At 64.3% G+C, this 22109-nt stretch overlaps 2 protein-coding genes across 2 annotated transcripts; one reads left to right on the top strand and one right to left on the bottom strand.

Moving 5' to 3' along the window:
- Positions 1–352: 352 nt before the first annotated feature.
- On the top strand, positions 353–10686 carry LOXL3 (lysyl oxidase like 3). The gene is made up of 15 exons (XM_026091476.1): positions 353–674; positions 1146–1309; positions 2272–2483; positions 4450–4509; positions 4733–4958; positions 5581–5761; positions 5988–6142; positions 6853–7026; positions 7221–7376; positions 7514–7676; positions 8185–8428; positions 9028–9143; positions 9239–9375; positions 10327–10438; positions 10613–10686. The coding sequence occupies exons 1-15, from the start codon at positions 353–355 to the stop codon at positions 10684–10686; spliced, it is 2496 nt and encodes an 831-aa protein (XP_025947261.1).
- Positions 10687–13370: 2684 nt separating this feature from the next.
- On the bottom strand, positions 13371–22109 carry HTRA2 (HtrA serine peptidase 2; the record flags this gene model as incomplete). The annotated part of the gene is made up of 8 exons (XM_026091464.1): positions 13371–13752; positions 14060–14155; positions 17883–17952; positions 18619–18727; positions 19242–19274; positions 19560–19754; positions 19825–20029; positions 22039–22109. Coding segments are annotated over 8 exons (945 nt in total), but the record flags the coding sequence as incomplete, so codon positions are not given.

Here is a 22109-nt window from a genome sequence, read left to right as displayed (position 1 = left end):
CGGTGGGATGTGGGTCGCAGCCGGTGCCGGGCAGCTCTGCTGGAGCCCTGCTGGCAGCGGTCCGGGGCGCGGACTGGAGCTGCAATGCCAGCACGGGGCCGAGCGCAGCGGCGATGGAGGGCACCGGCCGGGGGGAGACACGGGTGCGCTGGCGCCGAACCGAGCTGCATGTGAACGGGGGATTTTGCCTGTGCGGGTCCAGGGGAGAGGAGCYGGGGGCGGCTGCAGGGAGCGGGGATGCGTCTCGGTCCAGGGGGGCCAGGCTGAGCTGTGGCGGCGCCGCATGTCCCTGTGCCGCCGGCTGGGGCAGCATCGCCGCCCTGACGCCGTCTCCCCGCAGGGCCCAGCGGCCATGGGGAGCCGCGGCGCACGGGCACGGCCGGAGCTCCTGGCACTGCTGGCGGGCGCCTGGCTGTGGGTGGGCAGCGCCCAGCCCACCGCCCCCGGCCCCACGCGCGGCCCTGGCGCCAGCGCCGTCCCCGCGCTGAAGTTTCGCCTGGCCGGCTACCCGCGCAAGCACAGCGAGGGCCGCATCGAGGTCTTCTACAACGACGAGTGGGGCACCATCTGCGACGACGACTTCACGCTGGCCAACGCGCACGTGCTGTGCCGGCACCTCGGCTTCGTGGCTGCCACCGGCTGGGCCCACAGCGCCAAGTACGGCAAAGGCGTCGGTAAGAGCCGGCAGCGGGCGCCGGTCCGGGTGCCGCAGCTGCGCCGTGCGTTTGTGCATGCGGGCGCCAGGCAGCCTGGGGAGCTGCGCACGTACGTGTGAGCTGCCGTGCGTGYGTGGGGGCCGCCGAGGTTGCGTGCGTGCACGGTGCAGGGCGGCTGCGCGTCTGTGCGGCTGYGGGTGTACGGCGCAGAGGTGCAGCAGGCACCGGGGGTGCATGTCACATTTTKGGGCCATTTTGGGGGTTACRTCCGGGAGAGCAGCCCTCTGGGGAGGTGCAAACCCCACCTGCTGCTCTGCCCCTTYGGAGCTTCCCTCTTTGCATTTCCCCGTCTCGGCTTTGTGCCGGGGGAGGACTGCGTCCGCCCTGCACGCCTGCACCGCCGCGGCCGCGCTCCGCCGCCACCTGCCCCGCTGCCGTGGGGGGACGCCGCAGCGGCTCGGCCCCCTCACCGGCCCTGCTGTCTTGCAGGGCGGATCTGGCTGGACAACGTGAACTGCGGCGGGAGCGAGAAGAGCATTGGGGACTGCAAGCACCGGGGCTGGGGCAACAGCGACTGCAGCCACGAGGAAGACGCGGGCGTCGTCTGCAAGGACGAGCGCATCCCCGGCTTCAAGGACTCCAATGTCATTGAGGTGAGGAAGCTGCCGGCCCCGGTCCCGCGGAGACGGCTGCCCGGAGCCTGGCCGTGGGGCAGCCCGGCCGTGGGGTGCTGCCTGTGCCTGTCCTCGCCACGTGGCCGGGGCAGCTCCCGCCGGGCACTGGCGGCTCCCATGCGCAGGATCCCTGACCCTGTTGGTGCCTTCCCAGTGCCCCCGGGGTTGGGGAGCGCCGTGTCCCCGGCACAGCCCTGGCCCCGCTCCGGGGCGCTGGGAGCAGGCAGGAGCCCTGGCCGTCCCGGCCGCAGGGCTGGCGCGTCTGCGGGCGATGCAGCGGGCACATCCCGCCCCGGCCCCATGCTGGCGCCCGGTGCTGCCCGGCATCCCCTGAGCCTCCAGGGCTGCTGCTTCCCCTGCGGCTTCTCCAGGCCACGGCGTCGCCTCTCGCCTCTGCCCCCTGTTTCCGTCTTTCTCCTCCTCTTGGCCAGGGACCTGCGGTCTGCACGCCCGCTCCTGCATGCTGCGCTCCTCCGGCACGCATGGGCCCTCCTCTCTCTTTCAGGTGCTCTGCTCCTCAAACCAGCTCTCCTGGCTGCCCGGCACCGTCCCCGGTGCATGTCCCTGGGGCGATGGGACGGCAGCACTGCTCCTGGCTGCGCTCCCCGTGCCCAGCCGGCCGGGACCCACAGGGGGGACCCCCGGGTGCCGTCCCCAGTGCACGTCCCCGGGGCGATGGGACGGCAGCACCGCTCCCCCGAGATGTGCCCGAGGGGCCGTGGGGCACTGCTGGCACGGGAGGGGATCCGGTTCTTGGCTGCCAGGGCCGTCGGAGGCAGCCTGCAGGGAGGCAGGGCCCCGTCCCTGTGCCCCCCGGGCACCAGGGAGCCCCGTGCCGGCAGGCACCGGCTTCCCCTCGGGCATCCCCGCGGATCGGGGGGCCGGGGCTGGGGCCGGGAGCCGTGCAGTGCGGCACGGCGCAGACTGACCGTGCCCTGCAGACGGAGCAGAGCCACGTGGAGGAGGTGCGGCTGCGGCCGGTGGTGTCCGGGGCCAGGAGGCGGCTGCCGGTGGCGGAGGGCATCGTGGAGGTGCGCTACAAGGACGGCTGGGCGCAGATCTGCGACCAGGGCTGGGACAGCAAGAACAGTCGCGTCATCTGCGGCATGATGGGCTTCCCCGCYGAGAGGAAGGTGAACAGGAACTTCTACAAGTGAGTGGGGCTGGCGGGGCGCCCGCGGGCCGGGCGAGCGGGGCCGGGGCTGGGGGCAGCTGCCGGACGCCCTCCAGCCTCTGCGGCTCTCGCCGTCTGCAGCCCCCGGCCGGGTGCTTGCCCGGGCGCTCGCTAGCCGAGCTGGCAATCCGCGCCGCAGCTGGTGGCCCGGCTGCATGCGTGCACGGGCTGCGCCGAGGGGGCCGGCGGCGTTCCCGTAGCCGCCTGTGTTCCCGCTGCGCTCCCGGGGGAGCGCGGGGTCCCGGCCACGGCGATGGCTGCGCTGGGCCGGGCAGGGGCTGCTCCCGCAGTGCTGCGGCATGAGCGAGGGGTCGGGAGCGGGCAGCCGGCAGTGCGGGGTGCTGCCCGTGGTGTTGTGCCCAGTGCTGTGCCCGGTGCTGCACGTGCCCGGCGCTTCGCGTGCCCGGTGCTGCGCGTGTCCGGCGCCGTGCCTGCCCTGACCGCCCAGCCGCGGTGTCGCTCCCGCAGGCGGTTCGCGCGCGCAGCCAGGACGAAGGGCCGGCGCCCGGGGCCGGGCAGCAGGTAAGGGGCCGGGCGCCCCGTCTGCTGAGCCCTCTGCAGAGCCGGGCTGTCCGGCCCCGGCCGGGCTCTGCCTTGGCGCCGGATCCAGGTGCGCGTGGATCCAGCCGGAGCAGAGCCGCGGGCCCTGGCCATGCCAGGCCGTACCCTCGTGCTTGCCGCTTTGGGGTCTGGTGCAGCGGGGTCCTGGGGGCTCGCGATACCCCGGCCCCRGGACCCGCTCGCTGCAACCTGCTGGTGCTGCTTTAGCCGCGTTGGTGTTCCTGCCCTTCCCGCTGGACAGGGATTTCCCGTGCAGGGCTGTGCGAAGACGAACTCTGCCCCCCTTTCGGGAGCTCTCTCCCRAGAGCCGGGTGCAGGTTTCCTTGGGCACGTCTCCCTTTGGCTGCACATCTACAGTTGTCCAGGGGTCCACGGGCTAATCCAGGCTGGAGGGGACCTCCGCGGTCTCCAGTCCAACCTCCTGCTCCGAGCAGGGTCAGTGCAGGGGGCTTTATCCCTTCRGTTCTTGGAAAATCTCCAAGGATGGAGATCTCTTGGCCCCTGCTCCGTGCTGAACTGACCTCATGGGGACGGTTTTCCTTGTGTCTAGTCTGAGCTCCTTGCTTCATTTCGTGCCTGCCGTCCCTTGTGCCCCTGCCCTGCACTGCTGTGCGGAGCCCGACTCCGGCTCCCCGATAACCCGAGCGGGGCAGGACGGCTGCCGCTGGGTCCCGTCTCCGGGCTGAGCCGGCCCCGCTCCCTCCGCCTCTCCTCAGCCCTGACCGTCTCCGGGCTCTCCGCAGTGCTCGCTCCGTTTTGCTGGTCTTTCTTGTCGGGGGGRCCCAAAGGTGGATGCAGCATCCAGCTGTGCTCTCCTGAGCGCTAGCGAGCGTCCTCCAGCCGTTTGCTTGTATCCCGAGCGCGTCCGAGGCCGAGGCTCCCGGCAGCCCCTGGCCGCGTCCCGGGCTCACGGTGTGGCGCAGGCGGACGTGACCTGCCACGCGCTCGGTGCCGCGTTCGCGGGGCGTCCCGCTCTGCGGGGAGCGTGGCCCCGGCCGCCTCTGGTGTCCAGATGAGGACATGGGCATGCCTCGCTCGCGCCGGGACAGCGACAGATCAAATCGTCGCTGCCTGGGTTTGATCTGCTGCCGCGTGACAAGGCAGCAAGGGACGTTGCTGCATCCAGCACGGGTTTCCTGGAGCGATGCTGGAAACTGCATCATCGCTGCGAAAGGCGGTTGCGTCGTGTGGCCGGGCAGCAGATGATGCCACCGCACCCGCGTGTGGCGCGAGGGGACCTGCATGAGGCTCCCGGGAGGGCCGACGTGCCCTGCTCCGGTTTTCGGCGAAAGCCGGGGCCAGGCTGCGCTTCCCGTGCGGCTGCAGCCGGGGGGTGGCAGCCCGAGGACCCCGGGCTCCTCGACTGTTGTTTTCCATTTTCCAGGCTGGCCTCCAAATCTGGCCCCAAACACAAGCGCAGGGAGGACGTAGGGTCCGAGAAGAGGTAAATGGCTCCAAGGGAGAGCCCGAGCGCCAGGAGTCCTGCTCAGCATCGCCGGAGCTGTGCGTCCCGCGCTGCCGGGGACGCGGGGCAGGAGGTGGCACGGYGCAGCTCGGGGCGACAGAGCGAGGGCAGGACAGCGAGCGCAGCAGGCAGGGCGGCCGCCGGGCACCTCCGCTCCCGGCTGCCCTGCCGGCGCCCTCAGGGCTCCGCTCTCTCCTTGCAGGCTGTTGGCGGAGCGGCAGCAGCTCAACTACCGCCTGCACTCGGTGTCGTGCGCGGGGACGGAGGTGCACCTCTCCATGTGCGCCTTCGAGTTCCACCGCGGCAACGCCTCGGCGGCCTGCGCGGCCGGCATGCCCGCCGTCGTCAGCTGCGTGCCCGGGCCCCTCTTCGCCGCCGGCAGCGCCCACAAGAAGAAGCAGCGGCAGCAGCAGCAGCAGCAGGGCCAGGTGAGCGCTGCGGGGAGCCGCGGCCGCCGGCCTGCGTGTCCCGCGCTGGCAGCTGCCCCCCGCCCGGCTGAGCAGGGGCAGGGGCAGGGGCAGGGGCAGGGGCTGGGTGGGGGGTGTGCTGAGCCCCTGTGTGACGGGGGCAGGAGGCGGGGACGGTCCCTGTCCCTGCACATCACTGCAGGCTTGGCCAGCGTTGTCTGTGCTGCGCTGTGCCATGCCACATGGTGCCATGCCGTGCTGGGCTGCACCATGSMATGCTGGGCTGCGCCATGCTGTGCTGTGCTGCACCATGCAATGCTGGGCTGCGCCATGCAATGCCGGGCTGCACCATGCCGTGCTGCACCATGCCATGATGTGCTGCACCATGCYGTMCYGKGCTGCGCCATGCCGTACTGTGCTGCRCCATGCTGTGCTGTGCTGCGCCATGCTGTGCTGTGCTGCGCCATGCAATGCCGGGCTGCACCATGCAATGCYGGGCTGCACCATGCCATGATGTGCTGCACCATGCTGTCCCGGGCTGCACCATGCCGTACTGTGCTGCACCATGCCATGCTGTGCTGCACCATGCGAAGCCGTGTCACCACGCCGTACCATGCCGTGCCTGACCCATGCTCCCCAGCAGCCACGGATCCGGCTGAAGGGCGGCGCRAAGGTCGGGGAGGGCCGCGTCGAGGTGCTCAAGAGCAGCGCGTGGGGCACGATCTGCGACGACCGCTGGAACCTGCTGTCGGCCAGCGTGGTGTGCCGCGAGCTGGGCTTCGGCAGCGCCAAGGAGGCGCTCACCGGGGCGCGCATGGGCCAAGGTGAGGGCTCCCGGGGCGCAGGGGCTGGGCATTGCCCTGGCTGGGGCTGCGGGTGAGGCGCGGGGCCCCGCTGCGCCGGGGGTTGCAGGCGGCGTGCCGGGAGGGGAGCGCGGTGCTCGCCCCCAGCGCCCCCGGGCAGGCGGCCTCCCCGGTGCACCCCGGAGCGGGGAGCGAGGGGGGCGCCGGGGTGGCAGGAGGGCTGCAGCCGCCCCGTGCCCTCCGGCAGGGACGGGGCCCATCCACGTGAGCGAGGTGCAGTGCTCAGGCACCGAGAAGTCCCTCTGGAGCTGCCCCTTCAAGAACATCACGGAGGAGGACTGCAAGCACTCGGAGGACGCGGCCGTCCGCTGCAACGTCCCCTACATGGGCTACGAGAACCTGGTGGGCACCGCGCGGGGCTGCGGCCGTGTCGCTGCGAGCGCCTGAGCCGGGGAGGCCCCGCGCCGGCTGCGGGGTGTCCCCTCCGCTGCGCCCCCCGGCTGTGGGGCCAGGGCTGCCCTGGGGGGCTGGGGGCAGAGGGAGGCCTTGGGGCCTGGGCGGCCCTGTGCCGGGGGGCAGCAGCATCACCCGCCCTGCTCTGCCTGTGCCGAAGCATCAGAAAAAAAAATCCCCGTGGGCCAACCGAGAGAGGTTTTTTTTTTTTAACTGACGATGAAATGAGGAAGCCTGGCGCAGCACGGTGCCGTCTGCCCTGGCCTGGTGTTTCATCCGCTCTGGCGCGCTTACCTCRCCCCTGCCTGCCGTTGCTGAAATGGGAACGCTGCCGAGAAACGCGCCACTTCCCTGCCCGGGACAGCATGCCCCAAAGCCGGGAGCAGCTTCGCTCCCGCAGACCCAGCACCACGCTGGGCCCGCTCGCAGCATGCCGGGAGCTGCTGCTGGCTCTGCACAGTGCCCGGCTGCTCCGGAGCTCCCTGCGGCCCCAGCATCCCATGGACCGGCATCCCCAGCATCCCCCTGGCATCCCCCGGCATCCCTGTGGCCCCCGGCATCCCCACGTCCCCCGGCATCCCTATGGACCGGCATCCCCGGGGACCGCAGCGCAGGCAGCGGGCCGGGTCCCGCCGGTGACGCCGCCGCTCTCCCCGCAGATTCGGCTGAGCGGGGGCCGGAGCCGCGCGGAGGGGCGGGTCGAGGTGGCGGTGGGGGCTGGCGGCGGCGGCCAGCCCCGCTGGGGCCTGGTGTGTGGCGAAGGCTGGGGCACGCTGGAGGCGATGGTGGCCTGTCGCCAGCTGGGGCTGGGATTCGCTAACCACGGCTTGCAAGTAGGTGCCGGTGCCGCGGGGCCGGGCAGCAGCCGCCAGCAGCGCCGCAGGGCCGAGGCCGGGGCCGGGATGGGGACCGATGCCGGGGCCGATGCCGGGATGGGGACCGATGCCGGGGCCGATGCCGGGATGGGGGTCGATGCCAGGGCCGATGCCGGGGCCGGGGCGCTCACGGCGCCAGGCCTTGCCCACAGATCCGCCTGGCCGGCGGCAGGACGTCGTCCGAGGGCCGCGTGGAGGTGAAGCGCGGCAGTAAGTGGGGCACGGTGTGCAGCGACGGCTGGACCACCAAGGAGGCCATGGTGGCCTGTCGCCAGCTGGGGCTGGGCTACTCCCTGCACGCCGTGACGGTAGGTGCCGGCGCGAGGGTGCATGGCCGTGGGACGGTGCCGGTGTGGGCGCCGGGGCGCTGGCGGCTCCGCGGGGCGCGAGGGGCGGCAGCCGCAGGGCCCTGCCGCTGCCCGGCCCGTCTCGCCCCTGTCCCCAGGAGACGTGGTACTGGGATGCCAGCAACGTGACGGAGATGGTGCTGAGCGGCGTGAAGTGCGAGGGCCACGAGATGTCCCTGAGCCACTGCCAGCACCACGGCGACAGCCTGAACTGCAAGAACACGGGCACCCGCTTCGCCGCGGGCGTCATCTGCTCTGAGAGTGAGCGGCCGCGGGGCTTGCGGCAAGGGGACTGCGGGTGATGGGGTCAGGGCTGCAGGTAGCGGGGTCTGCAGGTGATCGGGGTCAGTGGCTGCAAGCCAGAGGGTTTGCAGGTGGTGGGGCTGCAGGCAATGCAGTTTGCAGGTGATGGGCCATGGACTGCAGGCAATGGGGTTTGCAGGTGGTGGGGCCATGGGCTGCTGGCAATGGGGTTTGCAGGTGGTGGGGGTCAGTGGCTGCAAGCCAGAGGGTTTGCAGGTGGTGGGGCTGCAGGCAATGCAGTTTGCAGGTGGTGGGCCACGGGCTGCGGGCAATGGGGTTTGCAGGTGGTGGGGCTGCAGGGGCACCTCCTGCCTGGCCGGTGGGGTGGGCATGCATTCGCCTGGCTGCAGCACTGCAGGGAGGCTGCTGGCTCAGTCCTGCTGCCCCGGGATGCTTGCCCCAATCCCTGCCGTCCCCCGTGCCGGTGGGGCAGCCGCCTGTCCCTGAACAGCCGTGTGTTCCCCAGCCGCCTCCGACCTGCTGCTGCACGCCCCGCTGGTGCAGGAGACGGCTTACATCGAGGACCGGCCGCTGCACATGCTGTACTGCGCCGCGGAGGAGAACTGCCTCTCCAGCTCGGCCCGCCTCGCCAACTGGCCCTACGGGCACCGCCGCCTGCTCCGCTTCTCCTCCCAGATCCACAACAACGGCCGCGCCGACTTCCGCCCCAAGGCCGGCCGGCACTCCTGGGTCTGGCACGAGTGCCACCGGTGCGTGCGCCGCTTGGCACGGGGCGGTGGGGAGAGGGCAAGGGTGATGCCGGTGAGGGTGATGCTGCTAAGGGTGATGCTGATGAGGGTGATGCTGGTGATGCTGGTGAGGGTGATGGTGATGCCAGTGAGGGTGATGCTGGTGATTGATGGTGATGCCGGTGAGGGTGATGCCGGTGACTGAGGGTGATGCCGGTGATTGAGGGTGATGCCGGTGGGGCAGCTGAGCCTGGGGCTGTGGCTGCCCAGTTCTGCCTGCTTGGGCTCAGGGCTGTCCCTGGCTCTGGGGCCGGGGGAGGCCAGGAGGGGGCTGCAGGCAGTGCCACGCGGTTGAGCCTCCCTGGCTCGGCCGGGGCGTCCTGCTGGCCGGGGGCAGGACTGAGCTCTGCCTGCCCTCACGATGCTGCCGCCCCAGGGCAGGGGCTGCAGGGACCTTCCCTGAGCACCGTGGGGACAGGTGGGTTGGGGGGACCTGCCACAGGCCAGGACGAGTTTCCTGGTGGCTCTGTGGGTTTCCTTCTCCATCCCCGTCCCCCTCGGCCTCCCCCCCCACCCCAGGGGTCCGGGCACCGGGTCACCGCGGGCTGCGTCTCCCGCAGGCACTACCACAGCATGGATATCTTCACCCACTACGACATCCTGACCCCCAACGGCACCAAGGTGGCGGAGGGCCACAAGGCCAGCTTCTGCCTCGAGGACACGGAGTGCGAGGAAGGTGGGCGCCGCGAGGGGCCGGGTGCTCCGGGGGCCGGGCCGGCGGGAGGGCGCCGCGCTGAGCCGCGCTGAGCCGCGCTCCCCTCCTGCCGGCAGACGTGGCCAAGCGGTACGAGTGCGCCAACTTCGGGGAGCAGGGCATCACCGTGGGCTGCTGGGACCTGTACCGGCACGACATCGACTGCCAGTGGATCGACATCACCGACGTCAAGCCGGGGAACTACATCCTGCAGGTGCTGCTGCTGCTGAGCCCCCCGGCTCYGGGCCCCCGACCCCACTTGCAACCCTTCCCGCGCACCCTCTGCCCGGCTTTCACTGGGCTGCCTCCACCTGTCTGGGGCAGGGATGGAGCTGGGAAGAGGGAAGCCTTAAATAAGCCTTGTCCCAAATGGCCCCGGCTGGATCCAGGGCTCCCAGCACCTCCCRGTCGTGGTGCTGTGCGGGACACGCTGGCAGGGCGGGCGGACGCCGGCACGTGCCTCTTGCCGYGGTCCTGCATGGCGCCGGGCTGGTTGCCAGCCTCGGCACGCGGCYGGCGCTCCACTGCTGGGACACATGGCCCGGAAGCGGTGGCACTGGGCTCGCGCCCATCCTGGTGCCTGGGGACGGCTGGGCTCGCGAGGGACACGCTCTGGCGTGTTTCAGCCCATGGCCAAGCGGTGCAGCGTTTTCTGCTGCCTCCTTCCCCTCTCCCCGGCACAACGGGCACCGGACAGCTTGGGGCCAAAGCCACCTTGCTCCTCTTGTGCCCCTTTCGGGGGTGTGGGGGGGATGACAGTCATTCTGGGTTGTCCTAAGGGCAGGAGCGGGTTGGACGGTGGGGCCGGGCAGCACAGCTGCGGTCAGCAGGCAGGTCCTGCTCGGAGCTGGGTCCTGCCCGTCACGGAAGCGCTACRAGCCCTGTCCAACCCGCTGGGCACCGGCCCTGGGAAGCGCTGCTAGCAGACACGTGGTGCACGGTGGCAGGGCCACCCCAGTCTCAGTGCAGCCCCCCCTGTACCCCGTACCCCCCTGCCCTCCTGCCGGGCTGCGGGGCCGAGTCCTGCAGGGCTGAAGTGCTGGGGCCGTGCTGGAGCAGCGCCCCGGCCATCAGCTCTGCTGGGGCCACCCGACGTGGTGCCGCACGGGGCTGCGGGGCCCGCGGGCCAGGGCTGCACCCACTCCTCCGTGTCCATGTCCCACAGGTCGTGATCAACCCCAACTTCGAGGTGGCGGAGAGCGACTTCACCAACAACGCCATGAAATGCAACTGCAAGTACGACGGGCACCGCATCTGGGTGCACAGCTGCCACATCGGTAACGGCCCGGGGCACGGCGCGGGCTGGGGGGTGTCGGGGTGAGGGCAGCGGGGAACGATGGCGCTGTGGGACGCAGTAGGGCTGGGGCAGCTGCGGGGCGATGCGGGCAGGCGGCTGGGGTGGCGGCAGAGGCGCTGGCAGAGCCAACAGCTTTCGCCCTGTGCTCGCCCAGGTGACGCGCTCAGCGACGAGGCCAACAAGCGGTTCGAGCAGTACCCAGGTCAGCTCAACAACCAGATCTCGTAGGGCCCCAGGCGCCCCGGGGAGATGGGCATCTCCTCCTTCGCCCCACGCGCGTGGGAGGAAGCTGCTGCGGGGCCGGCGGGGAGGCCTCGCGCCCTGCACCACCGCAGCCGTGCCGCGCGCCCCACGGGACCTCCGCGTCTCGCCGGCACTGCCCAGGACTCGCCGTCGCCAGCTGCCCTCCCCGCCGCACGGAGCTGGTGCTGGAGGCACTGCACGCGCCGTGCGCCTCCCAGCCCAGGGGCTGCCGCCCCCAACCACTGCCAGGAGACACGGTGCCCCTTCCCCTGGGCTGCGGCACACGGGTACGGTCCGGAGGGGCCCCGCACACCCCTCCCAGCCCCTCTCCCACGCACGCCATCGCGCTCCCCCTGCTCCCTGGTCGCCGCCACCCCAGCAGCACCCGCCTCCCGTCCTGCCTGGCTCCTCTCGCCCCCCACGCTGGCCCCTCGCTGCCTTCCCCGGCTCGGCCCTCTGCCCCCTGCCTCCCRGGCACAGCGCCCGCTGCTGCCCCTCGCGCAGGGACCCCAGCCCTGCACGCCACGGCGGGTGGCCGCCCCCCATGYGCAGGAGGCTCTGCAGGGCTCGGGAATCCTCCTCTCCTCGCCCTGGGGACTGTGTGGCCGCCCCTGCACTGGCAGTACTGGCTCCTGTTGCCTGGCAGTGGCTCCCACACCTGTTTCTTAGTTGTAATTTTATTTTCTCTATAAAGTCGTCAGTTCTATTTCCCCAATGGCTGCTGGCTCTTCTCTGGGGTGGGATGAGGAGCGTGGCAAGACCAGGAGGCACAATGCAGCTAGCGCTGCAGGGCTGGCCAGCGTGCTCCAGCGAAGAGCGCAGGAGCTGCCCCCCCTGCCCTGCATGGCGCAAGGGAGCTGCCCCCCTGCCCTGCATGGCGCAAGGGAGCTGCCCCCCGCCCCATGCGGAGCAAGGAGGCCAACGCAGATGTTCTGCCACAGCAAGCCAAGCAGCGTGACCTTCCACCAGCCCGACGGGGCTGCAAGCCAGGCTCGCACCAGAGAGATGGGCTACCTTGACATGGAAGCAGTCCGATATGGACCGGCACAGAGGGAGCACAGCCCAGCAGAGCCACGGGCAGCCACACTTGGGACGGACGATGAGGACACGACACCGTGGTGAGGGGAGGGACAGCCCGATTCCTGCAGCTCTATCACACCTCAGCCAGAAGCTCCGGCCCTGCTTGCAGCTGAGAGGAGCACAGACAAGAGCTGCAGCCAGCTGGAGCACGTCACTGCAGGGCCAGACTGCTCCTCCATGCGACTGGGGAGGAAGAGAGGGGCAGCCGTTGGCTCGGCTGTGGGCAGGCCCTGGCCCGAGGCAGTGGAAAGCACTGCGGTCAACGCTGCCAGAGCAGCTATGTGAGAAACGCCGTCCGGCGTCTCTGCTATTTCCCCTGTGAGYGGCAGCCCCTCCCCGCTGGCTGGGACTTGCTGGAGAAACAAATTCCACTGGTGAGGCCAGGGCCAGCACTGAAAGGAGGCCTGTTTTCCCTCGGTGGGAGGAGTGGGCACCGAGGGAGCAGCTGCTTTGAGCTACCCTTTGCCACAGCACCCCCAAGGAACTGTGCTTCTTTCATCTCCTAAAAATAACAGGCATGTGTGAAGGCTCAAGGGTCCCTTCACAGGCAGGGCCTGGCTCGGACACACACGTTCCCTTATGCTGGGAGCACGGGCCTGACGCAGGGCCTTCAAGGCAGCCACTTCTCCCCTGACCACGACAGCTCCCTGCTCCGTGCCTCCTGCAGCCTCTGGCAGGGGTGTCGGGGCTGGAGCGGAGCAGAGGCTCTTCCAGGAAGGAGGGAACAGTATGGAGCTGCTCCTTCCCAGAACGCCCGCACGGGCTCCCAGCCACCAGCTGCTGAGCACAAGGGAAGGAGCAAGCTCAGCCCCGGCGACGGAGCAGGGCCCAGCAGGTCCCCCGGGGCCTGGCTGCGTGCGTGGGAGAGCAGCGCTCCAGCACAAGCAGCTGCTGGGGCGGGGGGGGACGACGGACAGGCAGCGCCGGCATGTGAAGGCTGTGCACAGCCCGGGCTGCAGGCTCCCACCTCCAGCCCTCCTGAGCCTCCCGGCAGAAGCTGCCCCTGCCAGGTCAGAAGCCAGCTCAGTGCCAGCACCAAGGCCCCTTTCACCACGACCCAGAAAGCTGCTTCCTTGGTGCAGACGTGGACACAGACGTTAGAGCCTTTGAAATGCAGCAAGGGGAAGTGATTCGACCAGGAGAGCATCTGCCGAGTCCCCCAGGGCTCATGGGAACAGCCATGGCAGCAACCCCTGCCAAGGACCAGCTCAGTCAGCACCTCCGGGGTGGCAGTGACAGCTGCCCTTCGCAAACCCCTGCGCCAGAGCAGCGCCAGGAGGGCCAAGGCTCCCCCAGAGAGGAGCTGGCCTCACGAGCCGTGGCTGCGATAGGAGCACGTGCCTGGTGCCCACGTGTCACAGACGGAGGGGTCAGATCATGCGCAGCGCAGGTGCGAAGTGGGTGGCAGGACACCTCTGTCCTGACAACAGAGGAGGTAACCGGAGGCGCAGTCGGTGTGCTCGTCCCCAGCTGGGAGGCCTTTGGTGAGGACTGGCACAAGGGACTGGGCCCCACACAGCACAGCCTCTCCTAGGCGGCACGCAGGATACCTGCTGCTGGGGGAAGGAGGCCACGCAGCACTGTGGGGCTACCTAGAAAAGTGCTTTATTTGAGTAAGGAGAACGGTTGCGCTGTGCGTCCACCCAAGCACCAGGCCTTGCCCCTCTGCCTGGCCCCTTCCAGTCTCTCTGAAGCGCTCAGTCTCTCCCCCCGATCAGCACACAGATGCTGCTTACAGTCCTGCGCCCTGGGCTCGCGGCCAGCCCCGCCAGCCGGCACCCGCAGCGCCCTGCGTTACGGCTCCGCTACTCCGTGACCTCAGGGACGACACTCACCAGCAGAGTGTCATAGCCTCGCCGCACCAGTAAGGCCAGGTTCTGCTGTGTCCGTACTGCTTCGTACACGTCCTCCGCGCGGCGCGAAGCTTGTCCGTTGATCTCCAGCACAACATCACCTGCCTTCAGCCCTGCCCTGTGGGGAAAACGAAGACAAGTGCACTGTGCAGGAAGCAGACACTCACAGCTTTATCTTCCAAGGAAGGCAAGCCAGGCACCACAGTAAGCTTGGGCTGTTATCCCAGGGATTCCTCCAGCAGCACAGGCATCTTAGCCAAAGGGACCCCAAGCCTGGGCAAGAGTCTCCAATCTGCTGCTTCTGCAGACTAGGCTCCAGGGCCCAACCCCTGCTCCTCTGGAGCAAAACCCTCAGAGCGGGTGCTAAATACATCCTGCATACTTGCTCCCTCATGCCACTCCACCAGGTACAGGGCAGCACTTACTGATGGGCCGGGGAGCCAATGATCACCTTGTGGATCAGCACTCCGTAGGAGACATCGGGGAAGCTGGGGTCACGCAGCTTCAGCTCAGCCAGGATGCTGCAGAGTGAAAACCGGCATCACAGTAAGGAGTCAGGAGGCAGAGCAGGGCTCCCAACCCAACCATGACTGCACACAGTCGGAGAACATGGTGCAGAACCCCTCCTCCTGCACTCCCCCATGCTGCTAAGCTCAAGAGACAGACAGCAAACCCTGAGGGCATTCAAACGCCACCATCTTCCTGTCAAAAACCAGCAGACAAAGGTCCTGGCTGCACCAGGGAGGGCTGGAAACTACCACGGCAGCTGCCAGCTGGATCACAGCTGCTGCTGATGCACTTCCTCTGTCTGAGCAGACCCATGTCAGAGAGCTTTTCCTGGTATCAGTCTACATCTCCACTGCTGTAGTTTCATTTCTCCGTGACTGCTGTAGGTAGGACACAGAACAAAAATTATTCCCTCCTCTTTTTTTCCAGATGTGTCAAGCAGAGGTATACCTACATCTCTCCACTGGAGTCTAGACTAAACAATCCCAGTCCCTCCAATCTTCCCTCAAATTACGTTTTCTAAACCTCTGATTATTCTCACTGCTCCTCTGGATTCTCTCCAATTGCTCCTCGCCCTACTTGAAAGAGTCCAGAACTGGATGCAGCACTCCAGCTGGATCCTACCAGAGTGGAGGGATTGCGCATCTTTGCACACAGACTCYGCACTTAAACACTATACACCAGCTCTGATCCACTGTAATCCCAGAAATTCCTACAGCAACTCTGCCCAGCTCCTTGCTCCCCATCCTGTACCCATTCAGTCAGTTATGACTCCCCACTTTGCACCTGTCCTTACTGGACTGCACTGTACTTTTCCACAGACCTTTGCAAGCTGCCATCCCTTCTTGGTTTGAGGTGGCTTGCGCATTTCCTAAGTCAAGTTTACGCCTTCACCTCAGTTACTAACACTGAGCAATACATGCCCCTAAGCAGGTCTCTGTACAAACATAATAAATGCATGCTTTTGTGACTGAGGGCTACAAAGTCTCTAAGAACGGCTGTACCAGGTCAGTCAGATCAAGTGTCCATCTACGCCAACATCCTATCTCCTACAACACCAGCTGTGGATATTATAGTTCCCCAGATATGTACAGCCTCCAGCTGCCTGGCTCAAGAAGCATCTGAGCTGTAATTCTATATCTTTGTATTTGATAGCCACTAACAGATTTTTCTTCTGTAAGTTTTTCTAGTCACTCTTTTCAACTCTCAGGACCAGCAAGTTCTATCACACATTGCATGAAGAACCAACCCCATTTCTGTTTTGAAAGCATCTCTAGTAACACCCCCTCCTGACCAGCTATGCACCCCCATCATCAATTCCATGTAGACCCTGTTCCCAACAATCAGTATCACTTTCCTTTGTTGCTTTACAAGTCCTTTACTCGGTCCCCAAAGCTCTATGCTGTAAGATGGGATAGTGGGAGCTCAGGCCCTCCCCAGCTCTAGATCAATCATTATTTGAGCAGACATTTCCCCAGCCCTCTTGATTTTCTCTCCTCTTTAAAGAACCATCCGAATCTTAACAATGTCTTCTCATGGAAGGTGGGGTGTCCATGCTGATTCTGCTGCTGTTTCTGGTTCAGGCTGCCAGAAGCACCCACTTTCACCCAGATGCCTTTCAGAGCTCCTGGCATTACGATGTACCTGAGAGCAGCGCTGAGGAGGTCAGACTGCTGGAACGAGGCACCAGTAGGGTGCAAGTGCACCTCTGCCCCTGAGCCTTCACCTGCAGGCTCCAGAGAAATTATCCCCAAACTGACAGGAACCTGCAGTCTAGTTAGACTGGATGGTTGGCAGGGACAGGAGCCAGCTTCATGCCAGCCTCAATGACTGCAGAGCGCTGTGCTAGCCAGGGTCCTGTCTTTTCTCATGGTTGAGCTGAGCCCAAAGCCACGGAAACACCTTCACTCCCTCTGGGCAGCAGAGCTTTCTACACGAGGCAAAGCTTGGTGTCTTGGGAAGCTCCTGCCTGCCAGACACAATCCGTGCAGCAGGACCAGCACTCTGAGAAACTCAGACCCACTACAGATCTCCCTCTCCCTCCTGTGCTGGGACACRTTTCTGGCCTCTCACAAGAGTATGCCAAGACAGTGTAATTGCCCAGCTCCAAGGCAAGCAATCTCTCTCAGACCATCTTCCCAGGGACTGGGCACAAAACCCCCCCAGTGATCAGATATTGGTTACAAACTGAGGGCAAGGCTCCTTATCTGTTGGTTATCAGCTCTTCAGTATCTTATTGATGCATTCTTCCTAAGACCAGCTGTCAGACTGCTTGCTGGCTGTGCTGAGGCTGAATTCACTTTCCAGGAGCCATGTCCCAAGCATTTCACGCTCTTTCCYTGACAGACTTCTTCCTGGGCCTTTGTCCAGGAAAGGCAGGAGGAGGTTGGGCTCTTACACCCCACAGGACCCATCAGGTTTTGCTGAGTACCAGCACCATCTACTGGGCATAGCAGCGATGCTGACAGTGTCTGTCCACCCTCCACCCCTGCCTGTAATTCAGGAGGAACAGAGCATCTCCTGCTCCTTTTGTGTCCCAGGCAGGGTCCCCAGAGGCTGCATGTGGGGTCCAGGGTTGCAGGCAGTCTGTAAACTAACCAAACACACAAGAGCCAGCAGAGCTTTAGCAAGGGCAGAGCGCAGCCCTAAAAGCTGTTTCTGCCAAGCAAGCTGCTACCACCAACCCCACTATCCTGCTGAGACCCAAGCGTCAGTTAAAGATCTCTTCAAAGTGTTCAGGTGTGGCTCCTGCAGCAGTTCCCTCCCATGGCTTACAGCACCAAGAAGAGCTCTGTGCAGGCACGACAAGGGCTGTCCAGCCCTCCACACAGCACAGCTTCCACTGCTTGCAGGGCATCTGCTCAGGATGAGGCTGCCAAGGCCACAGGCATGTCTTGGGGACCAGCTGGACCAAGGGCTGCAGGCAACGCTTGTAGTAGACCCAAGCAGGTTCTCTGTCTGCAGTCCTCTTTGCTGACTAGAACGTCTCCTGAGATGCAGAGGAACACGACACCCTTCCCAAGTCACAGCCATGAGGATGAACAGTCTCAGACTCACAAGGCTTCTTCCCACCTGCCAGTGAACTACTGGACAGCACCAAGAAGATTTCCCTCCAGCCTTCCTCCTGATACCCAAGAGCCTCACCTTACGCTTTGGGTGGCAGCCACGCTGTGTGCGCCAACATAACATGCTCTCCCACCTGCTCACCTTCTCCCTCAAGAAGCCAACTCTACTGCAGGCAAACTTACGCTTTCATATTCTGCAAGTCCTATATCTGAGAACAGTTTCTGCACCACGGCAATTTACCTGGTGGATCCTTCCTCCCAGACAGTACAACTTGCCCAACTTTTTCATCGCAACTTTCATTTGGCACATAGCAAATGCATTATTCATACAACGTTTTTGGTGGTTCTGCATTCAGGCTATGTTTCAAGAGTTCTGTTGAACTCCTCCCAACAAAATGATATATTGATGTGGCATTTTGTGTGGTGGATTTAGGGACTTTTCATCAGTTCACAGATTCTGCCAGAGTGTAGAAATTCGCAAGCTTCTAATTTACCCCTGACACAGCCTATAGTCTAAACACAAAATGAGTACAAAAAGATTGGAGAATGTGCATGTTTAAGCTGTGAAGACAATCCTTGCCTAAACAGATACAATCATTAGTTTAGAAGATCCCATCACACAGCCACCATGCCGCAAAGAGACCAGCCCGCTGGCCCCAGGTCTCAGAACACATACCTTGGCGTAAGAGTCAACATCATCACCCCTATGTAGCGGCGCTTTGTCTCTGCATTGCCAAACCAAGAGCCTGTTGAAGGAAAGCACATCAAATGACAAGGCTGAAAAGATGGTTCTGCACCCCAGAACTATCTCCACACCACTGGGCCAAGCCAGCGGAGTCACAAAGCCCTCCCACCTCAAAGGATATGCGCAGAGAGAGAGATTCTCCGATAGACACACTGTATTCACTGAATTCCCTACCAACAGCTTATTTAAATTCCATTTATCAGTTAGAGCTTTATCAGTACTGTATAATGCTGGGTTATTTTGCTTTCTTGGTTTGTGTTGTCATTTTTTCAACTCAAAATATCACTCCATACTGTCAATAGGAGAAATAAAGACAGCAAGAATCCACATTAAATAAATGTACTACATACCCTCTGGGTACTTAAGCACAAGTTACTTGGGACTACAATTTGGAAGCCTTTATCTGCAGCAGATGCAGACCAGCATCCTCCTAGCAGGTGGTTAGGCTTCTGTGGGCATGGAAGCAACAGCACAACTTTCGTTGGCAGAGAGGTGCTCACTGTTTCATGCTAGAGAGGAGAAACTTCTGACCCCCCTCCCCCAACTCCTTCTCCTGTTATGCTTGTCTTTCTCTCAAAAAAAGGGCCAAGAGCCCAGACGTTTCCCTCTTTCAGCCTCCTTCTGGCCTCCTTCCCCCAACACCCGAGCAGGAAGGCACCCAACTCACTTTTGCGCTGTTCCTCCTTTTGCAGGAACTTCCGCAGTCGGTCTGAGGGGATGGCAAAAGAGATGCCCGATGTCACCTTCATAGTGTTCACCCCAATCACCTCACCATCCTGCAGGGAAAGGGCACTGAACCAACCAGCCTGCGCCTTTGTGGAGAGGAGGGTAACTAATCCTGCAAACCTGGTGTCCTGACTGTGCACCCATCCCTTCCCAGCCTACTGCTTCCTCAGCCTGCCCTACTCTGCCACAGCCGGGCCGGGCCGGTCCCACAGGCTGCAGCCCATGCAGCCCTTCCCCGTGCCTCGCAAGCCGCAGTGACGCCAGCCACACCGAGGTGGGGCTCGGCTCTGCTACGCCAGTCCCGTCAGCTACGGCTGCGCAAAGCAGATGCTGAACAGGGCCAAGCTGAGGCCGAGCGACAGACCCAGCGTTCCCGCACTGGGCTGAGTGCCTGCTCACTTCCCCCAGGGAGCTTGGAGCGTGCACAGTGCCTCCCTCCCGAGAGCTGCAAACACCCTGCACAGCGCTCCCATGGAGGGACGCCAACCACCAGCAGGCACACGCCCAGAGGGCATGCAGTGCCTCTCTGCCATGGCCAGCRAGGATACAAGCAGGAGAACTCACCAAGTTGACAAGGGGGCCCCCGGAGTTCCCAAACTGAAGAAGAGAGAGCAGTAAACAGGCTGTGAGAGTGACATTCCCAAACGGCAGAACCCGAGCAAGGAGATAAGAGTCCAGAAGACATGGGTACAAGGTGAGAAGCATAGCCGGTGCCCTGGTGACTAACCAGAATCCCTTCCTCCTCCCGACCTCTGTGTAAAGCCCCCTCTGACCTCCTGGAACCCAGGGTCCTTCCCCAGCTACCCCCTCCCCAAACAGCTCTTGCTGAGAACAGAGGACAGAGATGAGGTGCCAACCCGCCRTGCACTACACTCTCCTTACATCGATAGCAGCGTCGGTCTGGATGTACTCCATGTCAGAGGTGGTCAGGCCCAGCTCCCGGCTGCCCCGCTGGGCAGAGCTGACGATGCCAGAGGTGATGGTGTTCTGCAGGGCAAACGGGCTGCCCATGGCCACGACAAACTCCCCTTGCCGCACCTCGGAGGAGCGCCCGAGGGGCAGGGTGGGCAGCGGGTGCTGGAAGAGAAGAGGAGAGTAAGCAGATGGCAGGGGACGAAGGGAGCATCCCCACAGCAGCAATAGGCACCTTAGGCTTGATCTTGATGGTAGCGATGTCCGCAACCTGGTCCACATCCTGCACCACAGCGTCATACTGTTCTCCGCTGGCCAGCTTCACCCGCACACGCCGCCGGTTTGCCACCACGTGTGCATTAGTCACAATGAGCCCATCCGGCGACACCAGGAAGCCCGAACCATTAGAAATGGGCACGTCGCGGCCCGAAAAGGGGTGCCTGCAAGATGGGCATGGGTCACAAGGGGCTGGTGGGGACCCTGGAGGGGCAGGGGCAGCAGGCTGGGGCCATGCAGACCCGGGGGCACAGGCTGGTGGGCCTGAAGAGAAGGCAGGGGGCAGCGAGTAAGTGTCTGAGCAACAGCCTGATGGGGGAAACTCCTTCTCTTCCCCAGTGAAAGGYGCCCATCTCAAGCATCTGCACAAACACACAGGCGTAAGGGGGAACAAACAGGCAACAGGAACAAACAGGAGGAATCAGAAGTCCATGCAAAGCCCCAGAGGTATGATCTCACTGGCATTACAGACACACAGTGGCACAGGACTGGAGAGTTGCAACGGATGGTGCAGGCTCTTTAGGAAGGGCAGGCAGGGAAGGCAAGGAGGAGGGATTAACGAACCAGTTGGGAGCTAACAGGTAAGCCTACTTTAGAAAGGTGGAGGAAAGCTCATGACTGCATACTCTGGCACTCCTGAGCGATTTCAATCACACTGACACATGCTGGAAGGGCAAGAGGAAAACGTGGCCTTCTGCCGAGTGGGGCAAGGAACTAGTGACGCAAGACACAGAAAGGGCTGAGGTACTCRGCGTGTCTTTGCCTAGTTCCTCAGGCTTCCCAGGTTCCTGTGCCCAGGGGCAGAGTCTGTGGGARCAAAGCATTACCCACAATAGAGGAAGATCAAGTGAGGGACCACTGAAGCCAACCGATCATGCACAAGTCCATGGGACCAGACAGGATGCATCCAAGGGTGCTGAGGGGGGTGGTCAATGGCATTGTGAGGCTGTTCTCGATGCCCTTTAAAAGGTCATGGTGACTAGGGGAGGCTCCTGATGACTGAGAAAAGGCAAACATCACACCAGTCTGCAAGAAGGGCAAGAAAGAGGGTCTAGAAAACTACAGGGTAGTTATTCTCACTCCAGTCCCTAGGAAGCTAATGGAGCACATCCTCCTGGAAACTACTTCCAGGCGCCCAATAGGCAAGAAGGTGACTGGGAGAAATCCAGCACAGATTTACCAAGGGCAAATTGCACCTGACCAGTCTGATTGACTTCCGTGATGAGATGAGTGGCTGTGCAGATACAGGCAGGGCAGTAGATATTGTTTATCTTAACTTTAAGAAGGCTTTCAGCATGGTCTCCTGTGGTGTCCTAGCCACACAGGTGACATATAGGATGGATAAGTTGAACAGAAAGCTGGCTGAACCACCAAGGTCAGTGGCGCAGAGTCCATTTGTTGGTCAGTAACTAGTGTCATGCCTCACAAACTGATAAAGGGGCCGATACTGTTTAACATCTTTATTAATGAACCGGACAACAGGACAGACTGTGCTATCAGCAAGTTCACAGATGACACCAAACCAGGGGGAGCAGTCAATGTGCTGGAGGGCAGGGTTGCTATTCAGAGGGACCTCAACAGGCTGGTGACGCCTGCTAGCAGGAGCCTTATGGAGGTCAGCAAAGGTAAATGCAAAGTTCTGCAGGTGGGACAGAGTAACCCAGGGCTGCGGGATGGCCTAGGGCTGCTGGCTGAGAAGCAGCTTTGCAGAAACGGTCCTGGTGACAAGGAGGTGACGGCACAGCAGCAGTATGTCTCCGCGGTGAAGGCCGGCCGCGTGCTGGTTGCGTTAGCAGGAGGGCAGGCGGCGGGACGAGGGGAGGGATCCCACCTGGCAGATGCATCTGGCACATCGGGGCACCTGGCGCGAGAGGCCCCGGGAGCGGGACCGCCGGGCCGCCAGGCTGTCGGGCCATGCCCGGGCAGTGCGGAGGGGCTGGGGGAGCCAGGCTGCACCCCGGGGGGACGCGCAGGGCCGGGGGCCTCGCTGCCACCCGCAGGCACCTGGGGGGCGCCGGGAGGACGGAGCCGCGCTCCCCCCGGAGGGCCGCCGGGAGGGGGACGAGGTGCGGCGGGGAGCTTCCCCGAGGCACAGAGAGAAGCTGCCCCCCGAGGGGGCGCAGGCCCGGGCGGGGCCGCCCCCGCGGGCGCGGGGCGCTGCCGGTGCCGGTACCTGCCCACGATCTCCACGTAGACGAGCGCGGGCGCCGTCTTCTCCACCACGTCGGCGATGAAGTTGAAGGC

Source organism: Apteryx rowi, unplaced genomic scaffold (genome assembly GCF_003343035.1).
Source record: "Apteryx rowi isolate R43461 unplaced genomic scaffold, aptRow1 scaffold_903, whole genome shotgun sequence".
In the NCBI taxonomy this organism is placed as follows: Eukaryota; Metazoa; Chordata; class Aves; order Apterygiformes; family Apterygidae; genus Apteryx; species Apteryx rowi.
The sequence above is the reverse complement of the archived record's forward strand: the minus strand, read 5'-3'. Positions and strand labels throughout refer to the sequence as shown.